Genomic DNA, 21,484 nt, shown 5'->3' on the forward strand with positions numbered 1-21,484 from the left:
TATATTTTGTCTTATGACGCTAGACCTCCGCAGTAAATTTTCTTAAACGTTTATTGTGGACCGGAATCCTATCATAAAACTTCATTTCCCTAATGTACTCTATCATCACACATTAATCAAAGTTGTTAAACTTAATATAAAGAACCTTTTGTGAGCATACTCTTCCAAATTTCCCAAAAACGATTCACTCTGCATAGATTGACCGAACGCAGAAAACCTTATATTGGGTAACCAGTGCCTAAGAAAATATTATGTGTATAAGATTTACCTATGTACTTTAGTTTTGTTGTTTTAATTGCTTGACAATGTAGGAATCATGGGTAGTCCATATTATGAAAGAGGTAATTTTGACAGTGATAGGCAGGTAGACGAATGCGCGGAACGTTTGAAAAATACCCGAAACGTAACCAGGAACAACCGGAAATAGCGTGCGAGAAACCATCTCAGCCACCGCAGATAACAGGGGCCATTCATATAACCACTATATTAGAAACACGCAACTGCAGCTCTTTCTACTTGGTTGGCATTATATGTAAATGCAGTAAAAAAATTTACACTTAACAGCATCCGTTGGAGATTTACGTGCATAAGCTCTCAGTTCAGCTCAATTATTTTAACCTTATTACAACAACAGGGGTAAAATGCTGATAAAAGCACTACCACCAAGAATGCCCTTGCTAGCACTTTAATAACACATATCTAATTTGTGTTTTTATTGTTTACTCGAATTTGTAATAGAATCTAACTGATTTAAAAGACTAGGTACAAGAAATTAGATTATATACATGTATAAATTTAGGTGATTATATTTTTACATTTTATGCAAATTTCTGTAAATATTACATCCAATTCTTGACCAGTACAATTAGCTAATGTATCTATATATACACACCTACCTGGATGCCTTCAACGAAAGAGAATTGGAAGCTATTAATTCTATGTTTTTTTCATTTAGTTGTTATACTATTGTTCATCATATCCTTCACGTCGATTAGTGAATGAGACCGTCTCAATCTCCTGCAACGTTACAACGGTTGATGGTGGCCCACATAGACTTAATAGAACCTGAAAGCCACAAAAGAATGATAGAAGGTAATATGTTAGTGTTTATTGTTAGTTATTAGCACCTGGAATCTGAACACAGAAAATAATTCTCCGCCAAACTGCTTGATGCATAATTGGTGCAGCAACTGTCAGTTACTCAACAATCGCAGATAAAGGGAAAAAATCATATTTCTTGATGAGCAAAACTGTAAAGGAACCACAACGGATCCGAAAGCACCACAGGTAGCGTTAGCAACAGGTTTTACATAAGGTGAGCTGTCTGATGTGTCAGGATGCCAAATGGAGGAGCTTGAAACAAAGAACCTAACATTGTGCAATATAAATAACACTAAATAGAGAAGCTGGAATTAGTACAAGGATGGCATACTGATTTACTTACTGGCAAAAACACTAGGCCATGCAAGAATCCAATTAGAACCAACCCCAAGTACATTTGAAAGTAATAAACCTGTATCAAGTGCAAGAAATTAAAGATCAACTCTTAAGGAACATACAAACAGTTACTCCATAATGAAAGATCGATAAGACTGACCACAAAAATCTCCGATTTTGCAAAAGAAAGGACAATGACCCCAACAAGCTTTGTAATTGTGATTCCACTGCAAATTATCGGGCAATAATATAATCACTTATTGAACTTCTCAATAGAAAACAAATTTGACCTTAAAACAGAATCCTTCCTTACTAATACATTTTCTCAAGCATCAAACAATTCTTTTATCTAGTCCAAGTAAAAAAGAATGCCAGAGATATCATTTCTCCCAAATGTGGATCGCATCGAACACGAGGTTTTTGACCTCATGAACAGTTGCAAGAATAAAGCACAAGTATAGAAACAATTACAGATCATCTGATTATGAGGCTTGACCTGGGAACAGGGTGGAAGAATGAAGACAATCATAGAAACGGGCAGAAAACATGAAACATGAGGTTAATGATAACATGATGCCAGAGCTTCATCTTGGCTCTAGGAAGCACGGGCACGGCAAAAGGGAGCCGTTCGGACACGTCGCTACTCGGCACCGACACGGCTGAGTACGTGTCCGACACGCCACACAGAAAAACGGCAGGGGACACGGCTCCGACACGGGGCAGACACGCGACCTGACACAGCCCAGGACTTGGCCCACCCAAAAAAAATGCCCAATACCAATTGATTTTACCCTAATTGTGCGACATTCTCATATTTTATATGTCCAACTCTGTTTTCATCATGATTTCACTACATGAGGAAGATGTTCAAGAGATGGCAAATCTCTTTCTTAATGAACCAGAAGCGGAAGCTGCTGTTTTTACACGAGATAGACATTCCTCTATTAATGAAAAGTAGAATTTATCGTATTTTAGTTCATCGTTAACCGTGAAAGAAACTTTTATTACTACTAATTCACTATGAATAAATTTGTTCAATGTTTGACATAGAAAATCATATATTTTTTTTTACTTCTATATTTTTTGTTGCCGTGTCCCGTATCCAGGACACTTTACCAATTGACGAATTCCTGTGTCCCCGTACCCGTATCCCATGTCGCCGCATCCATGTCCGTGCTTCCTAGTATTGGATAGATATTCAAATGCGAATTCTATTGCAGACCTTTTTTACTGTGATGAGCAAATTGGATTGCCACGATACATCGCCAAAATGATGCGAATAGATAGCTGCTTAATTGCATAACTTAAATTTGTCCTTTAACAATATTTAATATAACCAGGTGCTGCATGAAAACATGGACAATTTAGGGTAACTAACCTTAGTACAGAAGATCCCATGGTATGCAATGCCTCCTTAGTTCTTTTCTCTCTATCTCCGGTGCTTACCTGTAGAAGACAAGGAATAAAAACTCACCAGTCATTTCAAGAAAATCTGTCCTTAATAGTTAATACTCTTTCTGGCAGTAACAGATAGAGTCTCTATATTATTAGATGCAAGGTTAGTACTGCCATCTGGAGGTACAAGAATAAGTGAGAAACAAAGGGTCTTTGTGAAGTTTGGTACTGACCGAGAACGCATGTAATATATGAACACAAAACTCAACACCAATTCCAATCGACATCAGTAGGTTCACGACGGAGACAGCATTCAGTTGGATTTTCAGAAGAGCCATTAAACCCTGCATATATTCGTAAATCCTTTTTCTTGAACTTATTTTCAGTGGTTAAATACTGGTAAGAGCATATATGATACATGTAAATGACTGGAAAAGGAAAAGACAAATTTTAAGTGAAAGATAATAGAAAGATATTCCCTCCGCACTACAAAAAGAGTTTGGTAATTAAAAGTAAAGCTCCACAAATTAGGGGATGCTCGTATGAACTGGGGCTCTTTGTTAAACTAAAGGAGCATTAAATTTATCTACAACAATTTCCTAAACACACCTACCATGAGATTTAAAACAATCATAGCCAAGACGAGTATAATGATAGCAGCACTCCAAACACTGCACCAAAACAGGATATTGAATATCTCAAAAAACATATCACCCAAATTCTAATACAAAGAGCAATTTTATACGTTTTTCTTCATTGTTAACTTAGCAGTCTTGGTGTTTGAACACACACACACACTCACTCACTCAGAAACCGGTAAAAGATGGCAAATGCAGATTATTATTATTATTATTATTATTATTATTATTATTATTATTATTATTATTATATTATTATTATTATTATTAATATTATTATTATTATTATTATTATTATTATTTAGAGATTGTCAGGACAACCTTGATGTCATTACCAGGCAAACCACGAATACAGCTCCTGTAAAATCAGCAGATGAAAGTTTAATAAAAGCAACTGCTCCATCATAATGCAATAAGAGCAAACTCACAAAAGCATGCAACAATAGGGTGTAAAGAAAGGTATGAAAGCTTAATTTAAGGTTAGAGAAAATAAAAAAGATCACATTAAAACATATTAAACATAGCAAGCATGCAAACTTTTTCTGGACTGGATCTACAGTGTTCCCCTGTGGATGAAATTCTTTTTAACAGGCCGTTTGATGGCACAGGCATTATCCTTAACTTGAATGTACATACATATAGCTCTGCATGTGTGCTAGATATATATATATATATATATATATAGAGAGAGAGAGAGAGAGAGAGAGAGAGAGAAGTCTATCCGAACCCAATTAGCACTTATTTCTCAGATCAGGCTAACGATAAGAAACGATTGCCAAGAGATGTGTCAAGAATAATCATTAATTTAGTATACAACATTTGTGGAGGGTACCTCACTACCTCTTTGAAATGATATTTATATTTATGTTTAATCAGACCAGTAACCTAACTATGATCTCGGAAGGAAACATCAGTAAGCGGAAAATCAGTTTATTTTAACATTAAAAGCAAAATAACTCAACAAAATTATGTGTGTAAATCAATATATGTCTCAGATATACATCACAATAATTTCAGAGATAAATACAAACCGAGTGCTATGCCAATGTTGATGAGAGCTGTCTCCCAGATATCCAAATATTGCTCAAAGAAGATATAAAACACAGAGTATGGATAGACATTGATCTGCAAAATCAAATTGCAGTAAGGAGTCTTTTCCAAATATGTTACGCTAATTTTTGAGCTGCAATTAAGTTTTTGCTTCACAATCCATCTTGTTTCGTAAAAGACTATGGAAATATTCAATATATTAGAATCAATGTTGAAAAAAGTGCAAATAGGACCTAAGCGGTGAGATCACCTTCTAGCGTTTAAGCGCTAAAGCGGACGCTTAAGCGGTTTTAAAAGCGGACCATTAATCGGATTATAAATTAATATATATTAAAAATCTATATTTTTTGAATAAAGAGATAACATCTACAAATTATAATAACCAATAAAATCATTATTCACAAAGTCATAATCAACTTAAATAATACAAGTAACATTCAAAAATATCAAATTAAACTCTTCAAAAAAGAAAATTGACTTTTTCTAATTATTTTTAATTCCCCCACTTAATTGGTCAAACACCGCTTAAGCGGTCAAAATCGGCTTAAATCGGCTTAAACTTCACTAAACGCTTAAAAATCCGATTTTGCACTAATCTAAGCGTTTATACCTCCGATTCCGCTTAAGCCCCCGCTTAAGCGTCCGCTAATGTGCTCTTTACAACACTGATTAGAATAAAAGACAGAAGTAAAAAAATTCAAACTAGTAGAGTACAAGACATGATCATGATGTCACATTTCGCAATTATAATTTACATGCTGTCACAACTATAATTTAAATGTGTCACGGAGAAGGCAAGATACCATAGATAATTTTAGATCTGTTGGATCAAGTTTTCTGAAGCAGCTTATGGCTACTATGCAGTCTATGCATAAGCTTCAATGAGGTACGAAGAGTGATGAAAGTATTTAACAAAAAATAATAGGATAGTATCTCCCGTGCAAAAAAAAAAACTGTCCACTGACTAGTTTCACTGCAAGCATGCATGGAAAAAACATGCATGTTCTAAGAAAGAAATAAAATAGATATTCATGTAAGTGTTGGTATTCTGGAAAGTCTATAAAAGAGGCTCAGGCACACGTTTTAAACAGAATTTTCTTCTAAGGTTGGGCTAAAACTTAAACAACTTATTATAAAAGCCAATGGGGCACAATTTTTGCTTAATATATCATTTCAACAACTTATCCGTTTGACTGAAGGAAAATTTCGAAGATTTAACAACATTTTAAATGCTGAGTATCTTATATTTAAGTAATAGGTGATTGCCAATGTTTAGAAATGTTCTAATTGATATGTGCAATAAACAATACAGAGAAGTAACCACAAAGCTTCTTTGTGAAGTAAAAGGATTCACAGCTCACATTCACACGTTGTAAGGTGGTGGTTATCATCTTATAAATAGGACCATTACTCAATTCTGTTGTGGTACACAGAATTAGTAAGAAACACATCACTATATACTACACTCTTCCACTTCTAATGTTTTTTTGTTATTTATTAGTTTAGATATTAAGTTTATAACAGAATATATATTCTTGTCATTATTTAGTTTCTTCTTTACTCTTAAGAAGAACTACATGCTAGAAAAAAGGATGTTACGAAGCATCACGTTTTCCTATGGGCTGTCCTCTAGCAACGTGATTAGAGATGTAGCTTTACAAGTCGGGATCAAATACAGTAGAACCTAAATAAACGAATATTTGGTAAATAAATAACCTCATCAAATGAAGAAGAAAAAAATGTAGGTCCCAACATAATAGGAAAAGTGTGTTTTAACCTCGATAAATGAATAAAATTGTTACATCCTGATGGTATTCATTTTTTCGAGGTTTAAATGTGAACTTTCAGATCAAAATATATACTTGACAAAGTAACATTAAAGTTCATTAGGGTTAAGAAGTATTCAAGGATAGTTTGCTGGAACCAACCTTCAAGGAACGGGATAATCTTGAGCAGAAATCTCGTGCAGCACGCATCGAATTAACAAAATCGTCCTGTGATACAAGGGTGGTTTAGATCAGACTATTTAAGCAAGTAAAAATATTAGGGGATGAAAGAGAGAATGAAAAGAGAAAACAAGGAAACTGCAAGTTATTTTCATAGGAAAACATAACCAAATTGTACGTTGTAAATGATCCTAAGTCAAAGTCACGTGTATTATTCGTATATGTATTATTCGTATAAAAACTATCCAAGTTACAACCTAAAAGATTTCATACTTCTAATAAAAACCTTTCTAAACCTGAATCAGGATAACAGCAAACTCTAACCATTAAACAATACGAAAATTGACAGGAAATTCAAGTTAAGTAAAGAATTGCCTACTTGTTTATTAAGCGGTGTATGATATGTGCGAAACTCTGACGCAAGTATAATTCCACTTTCATAACCTGAAAACGGGCATTAAAATATGTTATTAACTTTATCTGCTACTTATCTAAATCAGAAAGATTTATGCGTGTAGTGATTACGTAGAACTATTTTGTACTGAACAGACTTTTGATTGACACTAGGTACAAGTACAAACCAGTAAGATCAACAGAGCTAGTATATGCTCCATGGCCACCCTTAGCACAGTCAGCAGAAGGTAAGGCACTGAGAAACCATGGTAGCTTTTCTCTAAATTGGACAGTAGATGGACGATCATTGAACAGATCCGAGTGAAAGAAGCACTACAGCCATCCATAAATATCAGTTCATTGCATATATTCGTTTTCTTCATAAATAGCGTTTAGCAAGAGGGGGCTATAACTAAAATGAAATGTATGAAGAACAGCCTTTATGATACAAAGATGGGACATTACAGTTGTACAATCTTTACAAACTCCTCCAAAACCGCAAGGACCTTCCTCAGGGGAACAGCAAGGGGGCTACAAAAACGAATCAGCTTCATTTTCAGTACATTAAATGGATTCGAAAAATAAACATGCCAGCAATTATGCTTTGAAATGGGCATAATAACTTCCTAAAGGATACAAAGTAATGCACACTACAGTATATAAAACAAAATAGAACACGTGTTATGTAGTCACTGTAGTAGTTAAGAAACATGTATCAGTGATAGAACTAGTCAGCATGGCCTATGTTGTGGCCTATGTTGCTTAGATTCGGCTATGGAGTGACAGACATGACAGAAATCAGAGTGTTGGACCTGATATTTTTGAACATTGGTGACATGAGGACCCTGAGAAACCTCGAAGTTTTTTTCAGAAAGGACAAATAAATTACGATTCACAAAGGAAGCTCCCAATAATAGAGGGTCAGCTTAAAACCACTTACATATTAGCAATCATACAAGTTTTTAGAAATTGTTTCAAAAGAGTAGATAAATGCTCCACATGTCTAGCAGTATGATTAAGATTGATTTAAGAAGTTCAGTTAAGATGTATTAATTACAACATAAATATGCATACACACACCCTCCTCGATGCATGTCTCAACAGTGCATGTTCTGCTAACTGCCAGATAGTTCATTAGACATGCCTATATTATATCTTTAGCGGACATCAGAAACATATGTGGAAGATAAATACTAACCTGATCATCCGGGGGACAATAGGTATTATTGACAAATTTCCTGCAACAGCCAAAAGCCTCAGGTGATATCCACACAAGAAAATCATCAAGCCATGAGGCAGCTGGCTTTGCAATGTAACTAGTCTTTGGTGTCAAAGATGCTCTTGAGATCTGCAGAAGCAAATATAGTTTCACAAAACAGTCCTTACCATGCACTATAATCAATTCAATAAATATTAAATACAGTATAAGTAGATATGTATCCGATGTAAATGCAAATACTTCCTATCAGATATCGAGACTGATGGATGTAAAGTCTGATCGTTGGTGTACCTCATTTAGAAGAGAGTTTGAATCACACTGGCTAATGGAACACAACTGATTGGTGTGCCTCGACTCAGAGCTGCATTCAAGGGGAAATGAGAAATAATATACGCAACTGCTTTAAGTTAGATATGCGTACAGATAAGATAACACAAAAACTTATTAACTTGAAGCCATGAGATGCAAAAAAAATTAAGACCAAGAATCGGAAGCCACTTGTCAGAAAAGAAGTGTTGATATCTTTACAAGACCGCCGCTTTAAAACATAGGCCGATGTGCATTCCAGGTACTACTTCTAGCATCAATATGTTGCCATGTCTTGTCTTGTTACCAAATCATCAGTAAAATTAACTATGTAAAATTAACTATCTTATAATGATAACTAAAAACTATTTATTGAAGACATGGGCATGTTGTTGTACTAACTGTTATGACAACTAAATACAATTATTAAAGGGTATATTTATGATTATATGCTATATATTTTTATTTACTTGGACAGTCTTATATATTTCAGACTAAATCCGTTACAGACAATTATAATAATTTTTGGTCATGGCTCCTTACTGTTGGTTAATAATTTCAGACTAAATCAGTTACTATAATGTCCACCTATTGTAGTAGTTTTCTAGTTTGGTTAATAATTTTCTCATTTTGAATGTGTTGTGGTTGTGTTGCATTATAAATTTGTATTGGCAATTAAACCTGGTTGATCTTGCTTGTGTGAAAAGTTTATATATTATACTAACTCAAGTTAGATTTCTGAACACTCCGTTTTATATAATTTATCCTGTAAGAGACTGCGAATAATTTTTATACCATGAGACAAATTTATGGAACTAATTAAATTACAGGAAAACACAATTCCACTATCATATTTTCATCTCTACCTTAGTGGACATACCCGAATATTTTATAAAAAATTAAAATCAAGGCAAATATTGCTGCAGAAGATTGGATCCTAGCGATTCACTCGACCCACAAAAGGGCTTTCAATAAGCTGGAGTGTTAAGATGATATATGATTTTAGCAAGTCCTTCTAACAACTTAAGGTTTTGGGAGAGATGGGAACTTGACAAAAATTATAAATCTAATTTACTTTCTTTGCTAACATACATGGTCCCCAGTCACAGGAAATAATATAAACACCAGAATTTGTTATTTTCTCAGCATTAAGTTTATCATCTAGAGGAACAAGCTAACTTTAGGCTGAGAGAATATAAGAAATAGCATTACACTAGTGATGCATGTATAGAAGAAATTAATACCTATAATTATAGTCTTTGACCACAAAATATAATGGTGGACCTACTCTTAGATACTCTGAAAGATCATTAAAATATTCCTGCCACATTAAATTTCGATTATACAGGCGAAAAATAACAGAAATGGTGAAAAACAACTCAAACTCATAAAATTTAAAACCTGAAGATAGGAGTCTCTAGGAAGAGCAACCTGCTGCTCCAAACCAGGTTGAATTCTCGTGCACAATGCCTGTGAAAATTGAGCCGATTACTTCCAAAAAAGAGTAGCAAAATTCTGATGGTAACAATCAGATGAACAAACACGTATACCAGCATATGAAGACAAACTGAGAAAGAGAAACTTACAATGCTTGTTAAGGATAATGCAAGAAAGACAACCATCACAACAATTTTGACTGGCCGAATTGTAAGAATGCGTGCATGGACTTCCTAAAACATGGAAGTATAAAAATCAATGCCAGGTGGGAAGCTGAACTGCAAATCATCAGTTCAATGCCAATTAGATGCGACAAAGTTCAGGTACATTAGTCTAAGTCTAACAATCAGTTAGCTTCATAGTAAAGTCAAACCTTTTATCAGAAAACTAGTTCTTTAATATTATGAGTAATTCTAGATGTCTCTAAAAAATTTCCCAAAACTTTTCCAAGACGTGAGGTGTCTGTTTTTGATTGGTTATTTTCTCATATATGTAAAGGACCCAGCGTGTGTTAATATGAGTCCCCCTAATTAAAACATGCCATGTGTATTTTGGGAGTTATTTTGGTACCTCTAGCACTACTCTAATATTATTTATCTAGACTTTAAAATCATAATAACCATTAGAACTTTAATCCTGTTCGGAGTGGAATTTAAATTTAGCAATTTTAAAGCCATAGATAGAAGAGTCAACCAGATGACTCGATTTGAAATAATAGAAATGGAGCAATGGAATAAAAATAACTTTCCCTAAAGAAACCAAAGACTAGGCTAATTTTCAAGATCGGGATATTATATATGAAACTAAATGTTTTAAAAGGGTCATACAAACGAAACACTGCATTACAAATGTTATTATCCAAAGTAACCAAGAAAATGACTACAATCTAAAGTATGAAATTGCATAAATGATGAAACTACTTTGGAAACATATAACTACCTCCATATATCGAGTCAACAAACCAGGATTCCTCTGAATAGTACCTACAACCATTTTAATGTTCAAAACAAAGATAATAGATGACTGAAGTGGGCACTGGCAATTAAAGCGCAAGAATTTAGGAACTTGTCCTCAACATATAAACATAACAAGGATTCTGAAATATAGGACAAATCAAAAGAACACTAAAAAGATGAAGTTCAAACACATTGAAATACTAATAGAGCATTTTTGAGTACCTTCGTCATTTGAAAAAACTTTTATGCATGGAAAACAGTCAACCCTTTTAGCTTCAGCTCTCGAGAAGTCAAAAACAATCAAAGCTACAAAAGCAGTAACTTGCAAAAGAAAATCCAAAAGAACAGCCAGAGCTACAAGGTCATCAAGATAAAGGTCACGAAAGAAGAAGATTTAGAATAACCCATATCTCAAAGTTTTCTATATGTCTTCAATTAGTAAAAAAATGTTACAGATCTTAACTATTTCAAACATTGGTACAAAAGTAGTAATCTGTAAGCATAACACAGTGGAGCTTTTCTCACCTGCAAACATAGAGAAGACGCGGCATGCTGGCATAGAGATGAACCCTCCAACTGCAAATGCCAAGACTTCACATAAACTAGATAGTGTTATTGAAGGACCTACGTCGGCGAGGGCATTACTTATTCGCACTTCTAAATTCAGCTCTTCTCGTTGCCGTTTCACAGCATGTACCAGTATACACATGTTATCCACTCCAACCTGATCAGAGATAGAATTATGAAATTTTTAGAAAAAAATGAAAATCACATCACAAGGAGGCTAAATGAAACACTTAAAAGAGGAAAAAGAACTTTCCAGGAAATGGAATACTTGTCAAGGGATATATAGCCATAAATCGGAAATTGGAGAATCGTCTATTTATTTAATCTTATATTCTAATGTGAGATAAAACTAAAATTGTCCAAGTGAGTGTTTCAAACTTTATCTTCCTGGTAAACTGTCATCTATACAACTCTTACCAAGGCACTTTACACAAGATGCAGATAGTCATAGAGCTAAACTACCTTAACAAAAACAGAGAGTGCATCCCAAAACATGACAATACAAAAACATTAGATGCATGACACCTACAGCTAGAACTAAGAATGGGATGACTTCCAATATGATTAGTGTAGACTTCACTCCCACTAAACTAAAGAATCCAGCAGAACCAAGGACAGAGAGCACCACAACCATAACTCCTGAAAGTGCAAGTGAAACCTGAAAGAAAAAATATTATGAATCATAGTAGGCCTCACAGAAAGACAAAAATGAAGCAACAAATCCAATCGAATACAATCAACAATCATTTCGTGTCTAGGGTGCTGGAACTCTTATATTTTTCATTGTACCGGATCTAAATTTATCCTTGAGACTCATATATAACTTACTTTATAAATTAGCACTGGAGTATAGTTGGAAAGCTATGACGAGTATTATAAAAAAAGTCTACGATATCAAAGTGGAATCTAAATTAACTAAAGCTCAAGTTCATAGTACTTGAGCTGAGTGCTCAGGCTTTAAGATGCATGCAGAGACGTTCCAGAATATAGATTAAACATATGACACTCCACAAAATATGGTCACTTGTGCAATTTTATATTGGGGTTTCATTAATAGTTCTCCCCAAGGTCAACCGCAATATTAAATACTGTGCTCCTTACAACCATCATATGTGGACTCATAGTCAGTTCTTTATATTAAAAATTATTTCATCAAGGAGAAAGAAAAAGCCGAATGAGTGAACAGAAAATGTGAAGGCACACCTTTGTTGAAAGGAAGATTGTGGACAAATGATGTACATCCCCCAAGGTCACGGATATATAAGCAAACATTACAAGATAGCTAATCTGATGAAAGGTAAACAATAAGTTTGTAAAAATTCAGAAGTGTTGTATTTGCGAAAATTGTTAAGTATTAGAGAAAAAGAACTAATATGCAAATCTTCCGAGACTTACTAATATTGTTATAGCATCTGCAGTACTTTCCCTTTTTAGTTCTTCCTCGATCGAGCTTTCAGATGAAAATGAAAGAGTAAGATTGCTCGCCTGAACTGTAGGCAGTATCTCGTCCTGTAAGGAAAACTTCTTCAGGACAGTGTGCACTACTTAAAATTATTTGGGTTAGAAAGACCATGTAAAGATTCTAGAGATGCCAATTAATACAAAAAAAATACTAAATCAGTAATGACATGAGAGATTTCAAAAGCACTAGTCAGACAATGATTACACAAGTTGATTCTAGTTGCGAGAGATTTTTTTCTACATTTTCAGGCATTATAAAAATGTGTGTTGCTTGAGAGATATTTTTCTACATTTTCAGGCATTATAAAAATGTATGTTGCTTAATGTTTACATGTTCCATTTCAATATAAGAGCAATCCTTCAGGAACCACAAGTAGATAACTGTTCAAGGTAGCACAACCATATCCTATCAAACAAAATAATCTCTAAATTCAACCATGACACATAAGTAACAAATCCCAAGATGTGCTAGTCATTTAGGAAAGTTGAGGTGTTGCGTGACAGTTTTTGCCACAGAATAATTAAAAAAACTATATATATACTAGTTTCGGTCTCGCAGGGAATATAATAAGATAAGGGGGTACAGTGAGTCCTCGACTATGATTGTTTCTACATGTAATTTGGGGGGCAGTTATAAAATCAAAGGGAAGGACTTTCTACATGAGGATCTACCAAGTCCCCTGTAATTTGGCTATTTATCAGCTTTCTGCATGCATTATGTATAATATAACAAGACCCCCTTAAGCACCTTGCAATTCAAAAAGACAGCTATAGAAAATTGAGAAAACTAAATCTGTAATTACAAATGCAGAAACCTTCAATAATTGTATGAAAGCTTTTTCCCAAGCAACTGCTTTCTCATTTTCATTTCCCACTTCATTAACAGCATTAATTACTGGATAGGTTACAACAAAAGCTGAAGCCTGATGTGCCAAATAAGAACAGAGTTAGTTTTACCCAAGGAGTAAAGTAGAGCAGAGATATCTTTACTAGCGCAATGTCAGCCTCTACATATTTTTATAACTTTCAAATAATTAAAGGAAATGTGTATTATTACCTCAGAATAATTGGTTCCGGAAAATCCTCCCAAAACAACGCTTGGATCAAGTGGAGCCTTAAATGCGCTCATACATGTGTCTGCAGAAGCGTAATGCTGCACAATGGGTTAGCATGACTCGTAAAATTATCTGTCAATAATATGTGCATAACATACAACACTAAAGTTATGTTTTCCCTTTTTAAAAGAAAAAGTTAGTCTATTCACAAAAGAATTAATTCAAAAGTTAGAATGTAATATAACATCCAGTTGGGACCTTCATCTAACACCTTAAGGGTTTAGATGAGTTGGTTACTAAACAGTTATCAAGAATATATTAACCTTTTTTGTTGCTAATTATGTCAAGTACACCACAGCTAATTATTACAAGAAAAAAAAGTGGATTAAATTTATTGTTATAATACATATCTTCGTTTCAAAAACCCTCCATGCTCTTCTTCAGTTAGCCAAGTTCTAAGGAAGACCATAAGCATGTATGTTAATTGGTCTAATTTTTAACCTCTTTAGTTTTCCCTCATTTATCTCCTCGACAAATAACAATTTTAGGCCTCTCAAGAAATGAATTGCAAAAAAAATGCCACAGTTGTCAGTGCGTACCTGCAAGCAGTACTCCACATGCTCCACGCCACCATAGTCATCATAGTTCCCAGGATCCATTTTGAAATACTACCAGAAAATTAATTATAAATCAATGACACATGGAAAATACGTTAATACGAGTACAGCATTCCCCACTTCCGTGAATTACATCTACCTTGAAAACAGTATTAAGAACACATGTGCTTTAGTGTTCCAAAAGTGAAATCCTTTAACGGAAAAAGAAAATATATTATGTAACATAAACAGCTAAATTCAATATTCCAACGAGCATTATTAAAAAAACAAAATGTAAAATCAAAATAGACCCGACACCGACCTAGAATTACGTGAAGGAAGATGAAAATTAGCAAACAACAAAAAAATTGAGGTAAACGAATATAATTAATCAACAAGGCATCCAGATTAAGAAATCCAAGCATAGCAGGACTAAAAAAAATTAGATGTAAATAATCAACTCAGCAACTATTTTCACTTGAATGCAATTTCATACTCTCTCTATTTCTATAAATAACATTGCTTATATTAGGTTGACTTCAAAAAACAGGAAAACTGGTTATATCAAGCACTAAATATGTCGATATCTCTGAATTGAACACTACTTAGGACTGTTTTTACTCTCTTTTCTGCTCAACATTGATGATCCAGGATCTCTCACTCCAGTAAACAAGATCTTTTCACAAGCATCCATTATATGCCAACTACGTAGTAAGTCCAATTATTTTTGAATTAGGCAATTGATCTTGCTCATAAACAACAGATAATGCAGTAACTGCAGAGAGGAGTAACACTGGGTGAAAGCCATGACCCAAAGGTGTAGAATGAGAAAAGATGTGACCACCTGTAGAACACTTTGAGTGGCACAGTCTTGGTCAAGAGGCTTCAGGCAAATGTCCTTGAAGGCTACAGAAATCCCAGAATAATTTGCCTGAACTCCGTCTACCTGTCCATAACATAAATAAATATAAATTTGCATTTGCTTCATGTTTCATGTTTCAGACCATTACATTCATACAAGATCAAGACCAAGAATTCAGAATATTACCTTTTCTTGAATATCAAAAAGTAACTGGAAGTTATCATCAGTCAGAATTGTAGGTGACTTTTTCCCATGTCTCGAGTCCGGAACTGTTGCTAATATTAGCTGCAGAAAAAATCAAAATTGAGGTATATACTGAGAAGCACACCACTTTTGTATATATTTGAAGTAGTGAAAATAGTAAATGCATAAAACAGATTACGAAAATGGGTAGAGATACTTCCTGAACAAAAAGGAAGTTTCAAAGGTGACTCACTTTGGTTAGAAAAGGTCTCGAATAAACTTTATGTCAATTTTCTATATTTATTTATCAGAGGTATAAACACGAGAAAATCCAAGAGGTTATGAGGATAAAAAAGCACCTGTTCAATCCTGTAAAAAGGAGCTAGGTGATTATCAAAGTACTTCTTCTCTTCTGCTGCCCTACTACCACGACCTACCCAAAGCTGCAAGTTTAATCACATTAAATTTATTTGACAAGTATGGTACATACAATCATATAGCTTTCAAGATGAACAATTTATGAATCTCACTGGAGTAGTGGAGTTAACTGTATTTATGCTAATTTTACTAGTAAGAATATACAGTTATGAACTTTTGAAGTTATCAAATGACCAGGTCACTTTTGAACAGTGATGTATTTACCTTAACCTTACTAAAAACAAATGTTTTTTGATAGAATTGGAGTGTCCAAGATGACCAGTTGTTCTTTGGACAGTTTATTAATAAAGCTTTCATCTCTGCTGGAGGTCAGGATATGGTTGTTAAATGTCATTTAACAAATACCTAGCCTAATACAGAATCAGAGTATAACGTCGAGCTAAGCCCTATTTCATATAGATTTGTTGCCTAGAACTCGTAGGCACTACACTTAAAAATTTGTAAGAGTCGCCTCTGCATACAATCCTGCATTAGCCAAGGTTGGATCTCGGTACTGTTGGCACGGAAGCTGTTAGGTTATAATCAGGATAGAAGGTGCAATTATAGTGCCACTTAATAAATCTGCATGTTTGTTAGTAGGACTCTTCAGTTTTGTCATCATACCCGTGTCTCACATGACATGCCAAGCATGTGGATTTTGGACCTAGTCCATGTTAAAAGCCAGACACTATAGACTCTTGTTCTTGTACAAAATTTAATCTAAAGAATCTAGCAACTTGTTTTAATTTTCCTTAATAAAAATTCGCATAAAAAATATCAAGTCTATACATACATATTTTTTAAATTTTATGCATTACAAGCATGCCGAGCCCTTGCACCCGGGTCGTCTTCAATACTTACCATTACCAATAATTGACAAATTTATTTATTTTTGAATCAATAATTGGCAAATTTTAGTGTTGCTACAACATAATGTTGTAGTTTGCACATAAGTTGGAGTACTCAGACTCTAAGAAGTCACAATATTATAATAATGTGAAAGTTGAAATATCTATTAGGAATCAGCAAAACCAAGGAGATGACAGAATAATCAAAGGGAGTCAACAGAAAACTATGTTAACATGTCCTGTATGCGAGAGCATTATTGTTAGAGAATAAGGTTCATTATGAACTATCCGCAAATGTGTTCATCAAAGAGTTGTCAGTAAACTTTTCGAAACAAGTTGTCCAAATATTGTTGAAACATCAAAAGCAAATTTGGACCTTCTCAGGCTGTGTTTCAACTTCGAAGCGTAGTAAGCCAAAGCAAAGTACAAGAACAACTGCTAATGAAGAACACAAGACAAGAGTAGGATTTCTAGCGACCCATACACCATATCTCCTGCAATTAGTTGCAAAGATGACTGGGTAAATCTTGAAATACTACATTAATAGAGAATAAACACAATGAACATTAGTAGTGACCTGAAAAAACTTGACATGCGCCCTTGATTAATTGATAGTTGGACTTCGTCTGTCAATTGAGGAACCATTTGATGAACCTATTAACAGATATGTACAGATTAATCAAACTTTTCTGAATATTACATTGCCCATGGAAAAGATCATCTCTATCCTGCTAATATTAACTTAGCAATTGGAGCATTAAACATATAAATCTCTTAAAGGGATGCACAAATGTATAATTGAAATTTGCATGCTTATATCAGTATTTTAACTTTGCAACTGATTCATCTACTACTCTTACAATGATTTGATCATTAAGGTTAAGGAGCATATAGGATCTAGTTTACAGAACATTTTTCTAATAGATTCTGCTGAAAAATTTAAATTTAAAAAGTTTATTTGCTGCAACTTCATTCTTTATATGGCTATGAATTTCTAAAACTAAGCTACTTTAGGTCTTCGTTTATGTTATATTGCTTCAGGTATCCTTTTAATAAAAAAACCAACTAAATTCTTTTTAAGGCATTTCATAGCTAGTATGTTTCACGCATCAAGTCCTTAGACTTTTAAAACTTTTTGGATCATCTACTCAGCTGAGTCAAGTAACCTGCAGTGGAGGGACTATTGGGTTAAAGCATTACAATTAATAAATTATGTTCATAGATTATTGTTTTACGAGTGTTCAAGCATATCAGATTATCCAACCCAAATTACTCTGATGCAGATAATGACTTCACTGTTCCGCCTTAAAAGTTCGAAAGATACATAGACCTTGCTATTCACTGTACTAATAAGCTAAATTCTGCCGACAACAGAATATAGAAGTACTCAATAGCCTCACTTGGTAGCTTAGTCAGGTTCGTAAGGTAAGGTGGACCCCCAAATAGTGAATACAAGTTCGAATCTGACGGATCTGATGGTCACATGTTATCTTTAAGAGGAAGACCATATCATGTATGCAAATTCAGTAAGGTCGATAGCAGTCCCTGGGTTTACATCATGCATTTGGGGAATATTTCCAATGTTAAAATAAGTAAATATCAAAATTGATAATACAATATATTGCACAAAAGCACCTTCATCTCATTCTTCATGAGATCAACATAACTGATGTCACCTTCATCCCCCTCATTCAGGAGTGGTTCCATACTAAATTCTAAAGTCTCCATTTCTCCGGTATTCTGAAATTTACTCCACCAAGAAAAAGAACAAACCAACACAATGAACAAAAGAAACATTGTTACATCGATGCATTTGATCTGCAGGTATCATTAAATACACAAGTGAGTTGACAAAATATGTTTGAAAAATTTAACCCAGCAAAAAAAAAATCAACAAAAACGTAGTTTCTTAATACAAATCAAGACACCTTGACATATTGCTACAAAAGAGTGACACGCTGAAAATATTAATTTTAAATCCTACTACTAGAACAAAAGTGAAATTTTTTTTGACTACCATCAGGCTAAATAAACACTCCCAAAGACAAACGAAAATGCTCCATCAGAAAACCATAGTACTGATAATAATTGACAAATCTGTATAGTACAAAAAGATCTTATATTTTTAAATTGTAATATATTATTATCCTGTTTTCGAGTGGACATACAACATTATGAATCTTTATACAGTATAATCCAAGACAAACCTCAAAAACCCCAATAATTAACGAGCAATATTCCTTTTTTGGTGGAGAAGGTTTTGGATAGGAGCATGCAAGAGAAGAAGGACAATCACCACAAGAGCACCCAAATGAAGGGTCACCACAAGAATATGTAGAGACATTCATATGCTCTAATCGAGATAACACAGGAGAACTTGAACGAAAATTAATCGCATAGGGTGAACCAGGAAGACCAAGGTCTGCTCGCTTACCAAGAAATGCAAACCATTCTGGAAAAACATTTAAAAGTAAGTGATAAGTCGCAAGAAATATATATTTTGTTGTACATATCAAGTATAAATGATACAATTCCCATATTATAAAAGATTTTTTCTACCATACAATACTTGGTATTTATAACCACAAAATTAAACTTTAAATTATAAGAATTCATGAAGGTTAGCTATATTTCACAGTTCTAACTCCCAAGTATAATATTGCGAAAAATATGGTTTGTGGACAAGGACAACAACAATTTTATTATGCGCTTCATGATCTAAACCTAGTGTCTAAAACAAATACAGAAAGAACAAAATTAAAAGAAAGGAAGAACAAAGAGAAAATGTAGTCGACTGCCACACCCAAAAAAGTAGGGGGAATCCGAAATGTATTTGTAGAAATATCAGTACTTAATGAAGGAATATTGGTAAATATCCTATATTGATTTGTATATATTCTAATAGCTGATAATTAGGATAGTGAATAATGTATTAACTGATTTTCAGGATCTAGATTAGCACTTTTACCTAGAATAAGTTGTGATAAAGTATGTATAAATAGTGGGTGACTTGTGTACTTCAGATATATAAAAAAAGATATTTATTCCTTCCAAACCTGAGATTCATTCATACAAAACTACATGGTATCAGAGCTTTGGTAATCAGCTCTTTTCCACGAAAATTCTGGGCTTCACTATACACTTTTCGGCTCAGTTTTTTTTTTCAATCTCGCTTCAAAAAAACATAATTCTGGTTGCTTCAACCAAAATTTCCATATAAATGGCTCTTAAATCAGCCAATCTCATATATCAATCAGCTTCTATTGTCACCGACGATTATGACAAAACCAAACATGTCTCAGATGATGAAATCAATACAACTTTGACATCACCTGGACAGTTTATGCAGCAGCTGACGGATTCAAATCGAACCTCGAACAAGGCTAATGTCATTGCAACATGTCATCCAAGAACTATGCCTCGTACATATATTGCAACCTCCAACAGCGGTACTTGGATAGTTGACTCGGGTGCTTCTGATCACATGACAAGTGATATTCAAGTCTTCAACACCTTCAAACCATGTGCAGATTCAGATTCCCACAGTCAGAACTGCCGATGGATCTCTCTCAAGAGTGATAGGAACTGGCTCTGTAACGTTATCAAACAATCTTCATCTCAAATCTGTTTTATTTGTCCCGGCATTAAGTTGCAATCTTCTTTCAATAAGCAAACTTGCTCGAGATATGAATTGTATAATCAAGTTCTATCAAAATCATTGTGAATTTCAGGTTGAGGGCTCGGGCAAGGTGTTTGGTAGTGCTGAAATGCATGATGGACTCTATATTCTCAAGGATTCTCATACATCTAAACAGGAGAAATCAACTTCTGGTAAAAATTCTAATTCAGCATGCAAGTCTGTTGCTGTTTCAAATGAAAATCAGATCATGATGTGGCATTTTCGCCTTGGACATCCAAGTTTTGGTTATCTTGAAAGGTTGTTCCCTCATTTATTTGTCCACAAAAAATCAAAATTCTTTCATTGTGAAGTTTGTCAACTTGCTAAACACACTCGAAACTCGTATCCTAGTGTTCCTTGAAAAAACCTTCACGACCTTTCTTAATTATACATAGTGATATTTGGGGACCCTCTCGAGTAACTAATATCAATGGATCTAGATGGTTTATATCCTTTATTGATGATCACACTAGGACAACATGGACATTTCGTATGAAAGAAAAATCTGAAACTGCATTTATCTTCAAAAGTTTTCATTCCAAGATTCAAAATCAATTCAAACAAAAAATCCAAATCTGAAAACCGACAATGGAAGGGAATATTTTAACTCCATTCTAGGTCCGTACTTATTAGATCAAGGGATTATTCATATTAGTTCATATGTTGATACTCCACAACAAAATGGAGTAGTCGAAAGAAAAAATAGACATCTTCTTGAAGTTTCGAGATCAATCATGTTTACAAATCATGTTCCTAAACATTTTTGGGGGGAAGCTATACTCACATCAACCTATCTTATAAATCGTATGCCTAGTAGAGTATTACAATTCAGAACCCCGAGAAATTTGTTAGAAGACAAATTTCCTCATATTTCATCTTTCTCTTCAAATCTTCCATTGAGAATATTCGGATGTACGTCATTTGTCCATATTTATGATCATAAACGAACAAAACTTGATCCAAAGTCTCACAAGTGTGTCTTTATTGGGTATTCAAATAGTCAAAAAGGATACAAGTGTTACTCTCCCGTAACGAGAAG

The 21,484-nt window shown here is 34.1% G+C and overlaps 1 protein-coding gene across 2 annotated transcripts in view; it reads right to left on the reverse strand.

Annotated features, from left to right (window-relative positions):
* Nucleotides 1-763: 763 nt before the first annotated feature.
* Nucleotides 764-21,484, reverse strand: part of LOC141697492 (uncharacterized) — a 33,433-nt gene continuing 12,712 nt past the window's right edge. The window contains exons 7-39 of one of the 2 annotated variants that reach the window (XM_074501897.1): nt 18,974-19,218; nt 18,402-18,506; nt 17,344-17,420; nt 17,143-17,260; nt 15,861-15,944; nt 15,505-15,603; nt 15,301-15,402; nt 14,460-14,528; nt 13,863-13,958; nt 13,621-13,728; nt 12,740-12,853; nt 12,548-12,631; nt 11,874-12,002; nt 11,303-11,501; nt 11,000-11,131; nt 10,761-10,804; nt 9,971-10,054; nt 9,786-9,854; nt 9,629-9,705; nt 8,370-8,439; nt 8,058-8,207; nt 7,325-7,390; nt 7,048-7,192; nt 6,846-6,910; nt 6,449-6,514; nt 4,502-4,595; nt 3,792-3,828; nt 3,446-3,503; nt 3,066-3,176; nt 2,816-2,883; nt 1,598-1,664; nt 1,445-1,513; nt 764-1,065 (exon numbers count right to left, since the gene is read on the reverse strand). In XM_074501897.1, coding sequence (XP_074357998.1) covers nt 964-1,065; nt 1,445-1,513; nt 1,598-1,664; nt 2,816-2,883; nt 3,066-3,176; nt 3,446-3,503; nt 3,792-3,828; nt 4,502-4,595; nt 6,449-6,514; nt 6,846-6,910; nt 7,048-7,192; nt 7,325-7,390; nt 8,058-8,207; nt 8,370-8,439; nt 9,629-9,705; nt 9,786-9,854; nt 9,971-10,054; nt 10,761-10,804; nt 11,000-11,131; nt 11,303-11,501; nt 11,874-12,002; nt 12,548-12,631; nt 12,740-12,853; nt 13,621-13,728; nt 13,863-13,958; nt 14,460-14,528; nt 15,301-15,402; nt 15,505-15,603; nt 15,861-15,944; nt 17,143-17,260; nt 17,344-17,420; nt 18,402-18,506; nt 18,974-19,218 — 3,203 coding nt within the window. In that variant the 3' untranslated portion in view covers nt 764-963. Of the gene's footprint in view, nt 1,066-1,444; nt 1,514-1,597; nt 1,665-2,815; nt 2,884-3,065; nt 3,177-3,445; nt 3,504-3,791; nt 3,829-4,501; nt 4,596-6,448; nt 6,515-6,845; nt 6,911-7,047; nt 7,193-7,324; nt 7,391-8,057; nt 8,208-8,369; nt 8,440-9,628; nt 9,706-9,785; nt 9,855-9,970; nt 10,055-10,760; nt 10,805-10,999; nt 11,132-11,302; nt 11,502-11,873; nt 12,003-12,547; nt 12,632-12,739; nt 12,854-13,620; nt 13,729-13,862; nt 13,959-14,459; nt 14,529-15,300; nt 15,403-15,504; nt 15,604-15,860; nt 15,945-17,142; nt 17,261-17,343; nt 17,421-18,401; nt 18,585-18,973; nt 19,219-21,484 lie in introns of both variants that reach the window. The other variant, XM_074501896.1, reaches the window with a different exon arrangement.

Source organism: Apium graveolens, chromosome 11, assembly GCF_009905375.1.
Source record: "Apium graveolens cultivar Ventura chromosome 11, ASM990537v1, whole genome shotgun sequence".
Lineage (NCBI taxonomy): Eukaryota > Viridiplantae > Streptophyta > Magnoliopsida > Apiales > Apiaceae > Apium > Apium graveolens.